Source organism: Bos indicus, chromosome 10, assembly GCF_029378745.1.
Source record: "Bos indicus isolate NIAB-ARS_2022 breed Sahiwal x Tharparkar chromosome 10, NIAB-ARS_B.indTharparkar_mat_pri_1.0, whole genome shotgun sequence".
Lineage (NCBI taxonomy): Eukaryota > Metazoa > Chordata > Mammalia > Artiodactyla > Bovidae > Bos > Bos indicus.
In genome coordinates this window covers 20,898,893-20,910,476 of record NC_091769.1, presented here as the reverse complement: position 1 = coordinate 20,910,476, position 11,584 = coordinate 20,898,893, and the positions used below count along the sequence as shown (strand labels likewise).

At 49.5% G+C, this 11,584-nt stretch overlaps 1 protein-coding gene across 8 annotated transcripts; it reads left to right on the top strand.

Annotated features, from left to right (window-relative positions):
• Positions 1 to 3,529: 3,529 nt before the first annotated feature.
• DCAF11 (DDB1 and CUL4 associated factor 11) lies at positions 3,530 to 11,438 on the top strand. Of its 8 annotated transcripts, none has more exons than XM_019968306.2 (16): positions 3,530 to 3,854; positions 4,147 to 4,211; positions 4,313 to 4,656; positions 5,558 to 5,685; positions 5,918 to 6,045; positions 6,320 to 6,384; positions 6,697 to 6,797; positions 7,032 to 7,178; positions 7,345 to 7,399; positions 7,757 to 7,825; positions 8,168 to 8,225; positions 8,324 to 8,509; positions 8,871 to 9,024; positions 9,437 to 9,589; positions 10,396 to 10,502; positions 10,593 to 11,438. In XM_019968306.2, exons 3-16 carry the CDS (start codon positions 4,634 to 4,636, stop codon positions 10,725 to 10,727), a joined length of 1,509 nt encoding a protein of 502 aa, XP_019823865.1. In that variant the 5' UTR covers positions 3,530 to 3,854; positions 4,147 to 4,211; positions 4,313 to 4,633; the 3' UTR covers positions 10,728 to 11,438. The 8 variants fall into 8 exon arrangements, with proteins under 8 accessions (XP_019823865.1, XP_019823858.1, XP_019823863.1 ...); XM_019968299.2 differs by having other exon boundaries at positions 4,313 to 4,679; XM_019968304.2 differs by lacking the exon at positions 4,147 to 4,211 and having other exon boundaries at positions 4,500 to 4,679.
• Positions 11,439 to 11,584: the final 146 nt, after the last annotated feature.

Genomic DNA, 11,584 nt, shown 5'->3' with positions numbered 1-11,584 from the left:
AGAGGAAGACATGGCAACCCACTCCAGTATTCTTGCCTGCAGAAGCCCACGGACAGAGGAGGCTGGCAGACTACATTTCATAAGGTCGCAGAGTCAGACAGGACTGAGCACGCACACATGCACCCTAGACCTACCCCGAGCTCTGGTTTCCTTCATGGAAAATGGTATTTTAAGATTTAGGTGAAAAAAAAAAAAAAAAATTTAGGTGGTAGGAGTGTTTATTGCTACTAGATTGTTTCTAGATCTTTTCAGTGGATAGGGATAGGAAAATAAAGCACCTCTTGAGTTCAAACTGATAGTTCCTATTCAAATTCAGAGCTAAAGGGTTTTTAACTTCTATATCACATTTGTACCTCCTACCCGCCACACAAAAAATTCTGGTTCCCAAGGACACCAAAGTATTAGAAATCCCGTAATTACTCAATTGCTTTATAGTCAACACACTTTTAAGTCCTGGGTAAACCAGCATACTTCCCCCTTTCCTTCTACATTGAGTGTGCTATAAGAAGAGAATGTATAAACACACGTCATCCATCACTTCAGAAGACAAAAGGTTCCTTTGTGTTGCCCACGTGTTCCTTTGTAGCTGGACATGTGTTCCAGGAGCTCTGTGCCTTCACCAGGCTGGGACTGGGGAGAGGGAAGACAAAGGTAGCCAGAAAAAAATTTGCTTTCCTTCTCTCCTCTCAAGCCCAGTCCGCCCCCTGGTGGACATGCTACTGAGCAGGAAATGCCCAAAGCAGGTCAGACAGGAAGTCAACTAGCTGACATTTACAGAGCAATCACTAGAACCAGTCCTAAAATGGGTGCTAACTAAAAAATCTCTCTGTTGCTTTAAGTGTAGGTGGGGAGAGTGGAGATTGCCTAACCGAAAAGCACTTACAATTTGTCACCAAGCAACGTGCCAAATTTCAAATTCATGAGAGGAAGGGCCAATAAAGTTTATCAAAATGACTTAATTAAAATTATTTTTTAAAGAAACAGCATTTTCTTTCAATGAAACACACAGTACATCCTAACATATAAATGCTCATATGCATTTTTTAATTATTGTCACAAGTGATATAATCGAGTTCATAGGCTTAAAAATCTTTTACATACAAAAGTCAATCGATGCATCAAGAGAAGAAATCTTACACTCTTCAGCATTTGATGTCAAGACTCATTTTGGCCATAAAACCTCAGATTTTTCTTTTTAACATTTACTGTGACTTTAAAATGTCTTATTCAATAACACACAAGTTCCATCTTTCAAAGATTTGAGTATAGATTTTGTTCGGCTTTAAACTGCATTTGTAAATTAAAACAGATTTGTAAGCTAAGGAGGAAAAGAGGAAAGAGGTCATTTTTAAATGAGTTAAGAAGATGAGTTTAACAGAAGTTTTTGTTTTCTGTGGACCTCAAGTGGTTGAACTGTGTTAACCATAATGATTTGTTCATACTGTATCTTTGTCATATTAGTTCATGCAAGACTTTCTCTACTATTTGTCTAATAATAAGCCTGGGTATTTTTATACTTTTTAAATGCAGAATTTAAACATATTGTTTTTGCATCCACCACATGTCACCAGAAGAACTACCACCTTTTTGAAATCTAAAAATGTAACTTGCACAATTTCCCACAACATAATAATAGAAGACTACATCATTTTAATGGCTACCTGGCATTTTTGTGTCTACCATATGAACCAATCCTATCCTGTAGCAGTGTGCTTGGATCTATATTGTTTCCAGTGTTTTACTACAATCCATAATTGCTCTCCTGAACATAAACATTTATGCTAAACTTGGCGTATAGACTAGGACTAGCTTCCCAGAAGTGACACTATTGGGTCATGAGAAAGGGAGTCTGATTGGTAGAGACAAAGTTTCCCCCAGACAAGAAATTCAGGGAAGGTGCAGAGAAGAGAAACGAGTAAGGACTTTATGGCCATATTTGCTTGGCAGAAGTAACAAAAAAAATGACAAGAGGGGGACAGATCGTAGCACTTCTAAGAGTAAAAAAAGAGCCAAGCAGGCTTGGAAGTTTGTATTTGAAACAAACACTAATGAACCAGTTGTAGGTTCTTAAGAACTAAAGGCTATTAAAGAAGAATACTTCCAGAGATCAACTAACCGGGAGAGGTGTGAAACAATGAAAATTTGATGTTGGGTGATGACTCTGAAAACCACAGGACTTGAATAACTGAATTTAAAGGGCAAAGAGAAGGGAAAGGTCATTTTGGAAAAGGATTCCAAATTTTCCAGGCTGGACAACCCAGAAACCACAGAATCCTAAGATTCTCTGATGATGACTCAAGACGGTGAAGAAAGGATTGGCATTTCATGGACTGAGGAGCCTGGCAGGCTACAGTCCATGGGGTCACAGAGGGTAGTAACACTTTCGCTTATATTATTTTATAATTTATTTATAAATATATATATAATATTTACTGAGACAATAAACACTACAGGACAGATAGTAAGTAACCTGGCAATAGGAGATGGCTGACTGGCAGAACAGGCTACTTAATTAGTAGATCCCAGAGCAATAGAAAATTGTGGGGCACTTACTCAAATTTTTTTTTAAACATTTCAAAGGGTGATAGCAGAATATTAAACCAAGTGTGGGCCCAAGAAGCCGGCCCTGGTGATCAGGTGATAAGCACCGATCTAGCGACCTATAAACCAGGAGGCAACGCCCAAAGGACTAACCACACCTTCGCCCTCCCAGGGAGAATGAGCCCAGGGAAACTAAGGGTCCCCACTCCCCTACCTGCCCCGAGGCGGCACTGGGAGGGGGACAGATGACAACACTTCTAAGAGAGTGCTGTCTGGGGTTGCTGAGGTGCACCTCGGACCCCAGATCTACGCGCCCGGCACGGACAATCAACACTCCCCCCACAGACACACATACCCAACCCCAGCAAGGGCAAGGATCCCAAAATACACAAGTCGCGGCCTTGGACTTAGCCGAGTTATTCATAAACCCGGAGGACCGGGGTAGGAGGCGCCGCGCGCCAGGACCGGCCTGGAGAGGCACCCGAAGGACAGAAGGTCTAAGGAAAGTCCGCAAATCCCAGAGGGCCCAGGGGGCGGCTGAGGGGAACAGACAAAAAGAAAAGGCCAAAGGAGACCGGCGTCTGTGTTAGGGAACGTCAGCAAAGACCGACAGGGGTCACCTAAAAGTTGCCAAAGCTGCTAACAGGAGGTCTAGAAACGGCAAACCCTACAAGAACAAGGCTTCCGGAAGCTAAGTCCGGAAGGGAGGGTGTGAGGGCCTATGACGTGAACACGTCCCAAAGGCGCCGGGCACCTCTTAGGGCAGGGACGGCAGTAGCTGCAGTCGAAGAAAAGAGAAAGGCTAGAGCAGAAAGGGGAAAAGAGAAGGAAAGAGTAGGTCCTTAGAGGTCGTCTGAAAAGTGTGAAGCCAAACTAACCCAAGGGACCGACAGCAAATTGTATCCCTTGCTAAGACACCTCACGGAAGCACGCCAACGTCTTTTGTAAGCCCCGCCCCTCGCCCATCTAGTCTAGTTCCGTGGTCTCATATTCAGGAAGCAGCCGGTTCCCTACATACTCCTCCCACGAGGAGCGGTCGCCCCTACTGGGTCGCGCGCTTTCTCCTCCCCTCAAACCCCTCGCGCACTTTCTCCCGCCCGTCTGTCAATCACCGCGCTCAGCTGTCCAGTAAGCTGGCCAAGAGGGCTGGGCCGTCAGGGCTGTCGCGTGACGTCCGTAATCCGCCGGTCGCGGAGCGGGGAGATGCGTGACGAAGGCGGCGCGTGACGGAGAAGCGGTTAGCCGACGCTGCGGCGGCAGTCCGTGTAAACAAGGCCTCGCGCCGCTGCTGGTCCTGCGACTGCTTCTCGCTGGTGGGTGGTCTCGCGCGTGGCGGTAACCGCAAGCTCTGTGGGAGGTGCTTCTCGGCTTCCTCCCTGCCTGCCCCCGCTTAGCGTACACACCCCCGGAACACCACGTGGGCGTGAGGCAAAGTGGGGGGGGGGTGTTAGGCCGAATTTTAACCTCATTGGTTGTTGCTGCCACCGGCTTTCGCAAGGGAGTGCTCTAATTGGCCGGCAAGGGGGGCGTCGAGGGGGTCTCTGAGTTCTAAAGCTTCTGATTGGCTAGATGGGTAAGCTAATGAGGCGCCTTTCCTTCCGCGAGGTGTTTTGATTGGTTCGCCAGAGAGGTTACCTGGGAATCCACCCCCACCCCAGGGACTTTGATAGGTGAGTTTGAGGTGGAAAACTGAGAAATTCCTGTTCAAAGGATTTTCACTAGTGAGCTAGGGTCAAGCCCTAGGTTTCACTCTGCTTATTTTGCTTCACAGGATTGGGAAAGGTTTGTGTTCCCGAAGCCTTGGGAGTTGTTACAGGCTGAGGAGAAGGGATCTCAATACCTAGGAAGAGTCGCCCTCCTAGAGATAGCTACTATCGATCTCAGGAAACTCTGGTGTTTCTAGAGCAGGCTTTGCTTTCACCAAACCCAAGGAGGTGACAGGAGGAGTCCCCATACAGGACTTAAGGATGCTGTGACCAGAAGATGGGATCACGGAATAGTAGCAGCGCAGGAACTGGGTCTGGAGACCCCTCCGAGGGCTTGCCCCGAAGAGGGGCTGGCCTGCGTAGGAGTGAGGAGGAGGAAGAGGAGGATGAAGATGTGGATCTGGCCCAGGTACTGGCCTATCTCCTACGCAGGTAACTTACCCCTTGGTGTGTCCCCACCAGGCGCCACCACAGTCCCTTGATACCAGCTGCTGTCGGGGAAGTTACAGAGAACAGGGAATGGGATCAGCCCAGGACAGCTGTTCTGTTTGAGCAGAACAGCCTTCTCTGCTGGACACTGGCAGCACCCCCCTAGGCAGGGTCAACAGGATGATTTGCTTTTGTGTTGAGGGGACTATTCAAGGGAGTCTAGCTATGACTACATACATGTAACCTATTTTCCAAGTAAAAGAAAAAAAGAGGGAGGTGGGAAGGAAGTGCTATGAGGGGTGAAGAAAAGAGTTGGGGATGTGAGTGTTGAATTTAAGTGAAGTCATTGACACATGATATGAGGCCATTTGGATTTACCTGAAAAACAAGTTTAAATTAACCTAACTCTAATCCTGTTCCTGAAGAAAGAATGCTTTGAGGGAAGTGACTACCAGCAATTGACTGGAAAGGGGGTGCAACTGGCTTTGGTTCTTAGCTATGGCTCCTTGAGGGAGAAGACAGGCTTGAGAATCCCTTCAGAAAACCATGTCCTATGCTAGACTCCTTGGGCAGAGAGACTCAGAAGGAAATGCTCTCAGAATTTCTAACTCTCTGGGAAGTCAACTTAGTAGATCAGTCAACATCCATGCAATGCTGGGGTTTTCTACTCCTCTTGTAAGAGTGAAAATTAGCCTCCTGGTGTGTCTTATAGGAGACAAAATAACAGCCATGGTCTAGTCAGCCTCAAACCTCAATATGGGAACAGTACAGGGGTTTGAGGACAAGGTGGTCTATGAACTACATAACCATTGACTCTGAATTTGGTTGGTCTGGGGAAGGGATCCTCCCCTTTATCATGGGGGGTGGGGCTCTCTCCACAGAGGCCAAGTGAGGTTGGTGCAGGGAGGAGGTGCAGCAAATTTGCAGCTCATCCAGGCCCTCTCGGACTCCGAGGAAGAGCATGACAGTGCCTGGGATGGTCGTCTTGGAGATCGATACAATCCACCGGGTAAGAGGAAAGGCAGACAGAGACCCTAATATCAAAGGATTTCCACTACAAAAGTTTTAAAAAAATTAATTTCGGCAAAAATTGAAAGAAAAAGATGAGATAATTCAGGGAATGAGGGAGTCTTTGCAGCCCCAGTATATTCAGCCATATTGAGAAGGCTGAGCACAGCCTTGCTAACTGTCTGCTGGGGCTGGAAAAGACCTAGGATGAAACTTCTATTTGGTGCTCACAGTGGATGCAACCCCTGACACCCGGGAGCTGGAATGCAGTGAGATCAAGACACAAGTGGAATTGGCCACGGGGCGGCTGGGGCTTAGGCGGGCAGCCCGGGAGCTCAGCTTTCCTCAAATGCTGCACCAGGTAGGCCTCTCCTCATCCAGCCAGTCTAGCCGCAGGACTATCAGTGCAGCCAGAAGCCACAATCCCAGAGAAAAGGGAAGTAAACTTTCCAAGGAAGCCTCAAGTGCTGGGGCTGGAGAGCTCTCAACCAGCCTGAGTGGTCATTTGGTGGGACTTATTACTGTGTGCTGGGTTCGTTCCTGTAGCAAGAGCAATATTTTTGGAGGAGGGGGCTTGGTGTGGCTGAGGTGGCCCTCTGTTTCCGCTAGCAATATTCCCCAATCCCTTCCTTTAGAGAGAACGGGGCCTCTGCCACCAGGGAAGCTTCTCCCTTGGAGAACGGTCTCGAGTGATGTCTCAGTGAGTATGGGGCTTGGTGGAGAGATTCCAAGGGCCAGATAAGTCTAAACTTTCTTAAACTTTGAAAGGATGAGTGTTAAAGGATTCTCAGGGATATTAAAGTTAGGTTATGTGGGGTTGAGGCTTTGAGGATGAGCAAAGGGGAAAAGTATAGCAAGTGAGAGGATGATAGAATGAATCAAAGACAAAGGCTTATACCCAAAGCTGGGAAGAATGCCCCTGTATTCACATCCAGCTCTGTTAGGATGCTGCTAACTGGGACAGGAGCCATCCTGAGCTCCTCTTACCCTCACTTTCTTTCTGCTTCCCCAGCTTCTTGCCCAATGATCTGGGCTTCACCGATACCTACTCTCAGAAGGCTTTCTGTGGCATCTACAGCAAAGATGGTCAAATATTCATGTCTGCCTGTCAAGGTACCATACCCTAGTCCTACCAACTGCCTTAGAATAAGAGATGTTCCTCTGACTGATGCTAGAAAGCCCCATCCAGGGAGCTCAGACCCTGGCTTAAGGATGCTTAGCTAGAACACATGTTTTGTCCCATGATCAAGGGAACATTCCACAGATCAGTGGTGAGTGAGAGAGGTCTGATCTAGGGAGGATTCCAGGAGGCTGTTTTCTAATTCTGCCTGATCGCCACTCACACAGACCAGACAATCCGACTATATGACTGCCGGTATGGCCGCTTTCGTAAATTCAAGAGCATCAAAGCCCGGGATGTCGGCTGGAGCGTCTTGGATGTGGCCTTCACCCCTGATGGGAATCATTTCCTTTACTCCAGCTGGTCTGATTACAGTGAGTGTGCCCCAGACCTCCGTCTCCTCCGTGCCATGACTCCATGCCTTTTCCTGGACAAATTGCTCCCTGGGTCCAACTTCCTTCCCATTTTTTCTGTCTCTTCCTGGCTGTACCCTCCTTACCTGGGGCCCTGAAAGATTCTTGTTTCTCTTGCTTCTCTTAGTTCATATCTGCAACATCTACGGGGAGGGAGACACACACACTGCCCTGGATCTAAGGTACTGGCTTCCCTTCCTGGTCAGACTCATCAGAAACTACTCAAGAAAGGCTCTCTAGGAGCACACCACTTGAACTGGAATTCCTGCTTAGAGGGGAAAGTACACTGCTTGCAAGTTTCTCTGTGTGGACTTCTGGGAGGGAACCACCCAGCCTGTCAGCCAGAGGACCAGGAACAAATAGATGGCTGCAGGATTCTTCTTGGTTCCTCACTGAGGTGCCCCACATTCTGGCATGTGTGCTGGCGGGATTTCTTTTCCCCTCAGCAGTGTGCCTTACGGCCCCTGTCACATTCTGTGTGGATTAATCAGGGCTGAAGGGAAGTTCACTTAATGCAACTCCTCCTCGTCTCTTTTCAGGCCAGATGAACGTCGCTTCGCTGTGTTCTCCATCGCTGTCTCCTCAGATGGACGAGAAGTGCTAGGAGGGTGAGTGTTTGTGGGGATGCCTCCAGAACTTAATGAGATAGAAATTCTCCCAGAAACGGGCTCTGCCATTACAGAGACTACAGCAGATACCCGTATCCAGGCAGCTGTGGAGAACAACCAGGGCTTGTCCAGGGCCAAGATTTACGAGTGGCTTCACTTCTCAAGCACCATTTCTCCAGCACGAGATGGGAGGTCACAGCTAACTCTTCTCCCACCTCCTGTATAAGAAGACACAAGGGCTTGCCCCTTAGCGGGACTTCGAGACACAGTGTCTCCAGAGCACACGTAGCATGGGTCCTCTCGGTCCTGGCTCCAAAGCCCTCTTTATCCCCTCCCCTTCAGGGCCAATGATGGCTGCCTGTACGTCTTTGATCGAGAACAGAACCGGCGGACCCTTCAGGTATTGCTCCCAAGATTTCAAGCCTCTGCCTCCCAGTCCTTGGCTTGTTGGAAGACCTAGAAAGAGGTTGTAAACATCCTGGCCTCTTTCTCCCCTAGATTGAGTCCCATGAGGATGATGTGAACGCGGTGGCCTTTGCTGACGTCAGCTCCCAAATCCTGTTCTCCGGGGGTGACGATGCCATCTGCAAAGTGTGGGATCGACGCACCATGAGGGAAGATGACCCCAAGCCTGTGGGCGCGCTCGCTGGGCATCAGGACGGCATCACTTTCATTGACAGTAAGGTGGGTGCAAAGGCAGGACTGCACGGCCAGGCGACTGAGTTGTGGTATCAAAGCAAACAGGTGTGGCAACTCGCCAAGCTCCTCCTTTAGCCACGGTTTGCAAGATCGGCACCATCCCACAAGGAGCAGGGCTTTCTGTACAAGAAGAGTAGAAGACAATCTGATCCAAGGTAGAACAGGAGCCAGCCAGTGTGCTGGACAAAGAAGGGGAAACCTAGCCAGGGTGTGTGGCTCGTGGTAGGAGACCAATGGTGAGGCCCACCTGGGTGAAGAAAGAGGCGAGCAGAGAGCAGCCTGCGTTCATACCCCTCAACTGAGAGAGGGGGGCTCTGATCCTCCTTATCCATCCTGGGATTCACAGGGTGATGCCCGATATCTCATCTCCAACTCCAAAGACCAGACCATCAAGCTCTGGGATATCCGACGTTTTTCTAGCCGGGAAGGCATGGAAGCCTCTCGCCAGGCTGCCACACAGCAAAACTGGGACTACCGCTGGCAGCAGGTGCCCAAAAAAGGTGAGAGCGGTAGAACCTGAGACCTGGAGAGTGAAGAGTCAGGAGTGGTAGTTAAAATATTTAACCTGTGGTAAGGCCCAGCATGGGCATGGTGGATGAAGCTGGGACCCCTCTCCTGACTCCCCCTTGCCAGGCATTAACTCTTTGTTTGCTGAACCAAGGGAAAGTCAGGGGTTACCAATGTGGGAACTGGGGATCACTCACTCCAAGCCAATGGATACCAAAGTACTGCAGCATCTTGACAATCAGCAGAGCCATACTGGCGTATATCAGCTGACTGTTTGGTGGGAAAAGAGACACCAGTTGGGGATTGGAAAGATGACTGTCTGTGAGCATCAGTGTTTGCTGAGGACAGGTGATACAGGAGAATCCAGACTCCCTAACCCCGGGTTTGCCCTGCATCCCTCCCCAGCCTGGCGGAAGTTGAAGCTCCCAGGGGACAGCTCCTTGATGACCTACCGGGGCCACGGGGTGCTGCACACCCTCATCCGTTGCCGATTCTCCCCCACCCACAGCACCGGCCAGCAGTTCATCTACAGTGGCTGCTCCACTGGCAAAGTGGTCGGTAAGGACTGTGTCAGACCAGGGAGTCTCAGGAAGGGCAGGAATGTTCCCCTGGCATTCTACCTGTAACCATCAGTGAGCACCTTAAGAAATCCAGTGAGAACTATAATGAAATTTCATTTAGCCTGAAGTGGGGCGGCTTAAACAGAGAAAGAGAAAACATTCTATTCATTAGCATTTTAAATTAAGAAAGGAACACAGAATTCTAGTCAGTAAATATACTAGATCACCAAAAATATACACGGTTCTGTTTTTTAATCAGTCAGGGAAGAGATTACAGATGAAAGGTAGGAGGGAACAGAGACAGAAAGACACAAAAAGCAGCAAGTCGTAAAGGATGCACAGCCACTGAAGCAGGAGGAATGCATGAAAAGAAACACAGACACAGATGGATGGAGCTGAAGATAGACCTAGGGAGGTGCTGAGATGAAGGCCCATCCAGGGAGAGAGGAAGGCGCACCCGAGTCCAGAAGAGGAGCAGCAGGTTCACAAGTCTATGGAGACAAGCCCGTGTTCACCTTTGTGGTGTCTCCCGTATCTTGTGAGCTTTCAAAAAAATTGCTGCTTTAAAGCCACATTTCATTTTCTTAACTGTTGACCCTGTAACAGTTAGCTAAGGGCCAGAGATACCCAAGCTCTGCTAGATCATATTCTCAACCTGAGGTAGGGAAAAGAAACTAACAGCATCCCTAGATGTGGGCTTTGTTCCTCTGGGAAGGTGGGAGGTTGCCTGAGAGGCAGGGAGAGATGAGGGATGGCTGGAAGGTCTTCTGGCTGCCCTTCTCCACTCTGGCCTTCCCCGGACAGTGTACGACCTCCTCAGTGGCCACATCGTGAAGAAGCTGACCACCCACAAGGCCTGTGTGCGTGACGTCAGCTGGCACCCCTTTGAGGAGAAGATTGTCAGCAGTTCGGTGAGGATGCTAGAGTGAGGGTGGCCAGTGTGTGTCCGGGACCAGGTGAGGGCAGCGTCCCCTGATTACTTGCCACCTTCTACCCTGCAGTGGGACGGGAATCTGCGTCTGTGGCAGTACCGCCAGGCTGAGTACTTCCAGGATGACATGCCAGAGTCGGAGGAGCACCCCAGCACCCCTGCCCCAATGTCCCACCCCTCTACAGCCTTTTCCTCGCCCCAGTAGATCTGACCTCCAGGCCCAGTCATGGGTGAGCCTCTTCACCAGCTCTCCACCTTCTCCTCCCTTTCTCCCCTATGGGGGAATCTTTGGGGACTCACTGGCACTGGCTGGGGAGAAACAGAAGCCCAGGCTTTGGGCCCCTAGCTGACCCCTGGGAGATCCTCCCCTTGGGGTAGTGTGGTCCTCTCACATGCTCACACCCAATCATCTTGGACCTCTGTCTCGGGCCGGGGTCTGGCAGGACTGCCATTATCTGATCAGCAGGAGAACTGTCCTGAGGGTTTTTAATCATGTTTGGATGTTAAGTGTTAGCTCCTAGAGTAGATGCCTGGGGCCAGGTCTGAACTGTGCCATCAGCAAGGCCCATTGCCCAGGCCTTCACATTGAGGATTAGACTGGTCAGTCAGAGGGCCAGGAGTGCTGGCCTTTGTTCCAGAGGTCCTAATGGCTAGAGCTCTAGCCCCTCAGGGAGAGGGGGATGGATAAGCACCCTCCCATGGCGGGAATTATGTCTTCTCTCTCATGCATCTGGGTCTTTGGGGTGGGCAGGCTATGGTGTGAGAGGCTCTGTGTGGCCCCACACAGGGCAGGTCCTCCCCCTCCCAGAATGTTCCATCATGCCAGAGGCCAGCAGCTTCAAGGAGGGATGTTGAAGTAGGACTCCTTTGTCCTATCACTGGCTTTGGCTCCCTCAATAAACTCTGTGGGAACCTGGCTCAGCATCCGCTTGTCTCTCTCTTTATCCTATTGCAGATCTTTTATCCTCTCACTTTAAGAAAATGGTTTCAGCAAAGCTTTCAGATATGTTCCTCTGTTAGAGAAATCACTGCTTTGATGCCCGAAGATGAAGGGGAATACCA

Bases quoted from the DNA above. Each gene is read 5' to 3' on its own strand.
- DCAF11 (XM_019968304.2), top strand. From the start codon at position 4,525: ATGGGATCACGGAATAGTAGCAGCGCAGGAACTGGGTCTGGAGACCCC. The intron at 8,510-8,870 runs GTGGGTGCAAAG...TGGGATTCACAG, and splicing joins TCACTTTCATTGACAGTAAG to GGTGATGCCCGATATCTCAT. The intron at 10,503-10,592 runs GTGAGGATGCTA...TCTACCCTGCAG, and splicing joins AGAAGATTGTCAGCAGTTCG to TGGGACGGGAATCTGCGTCT.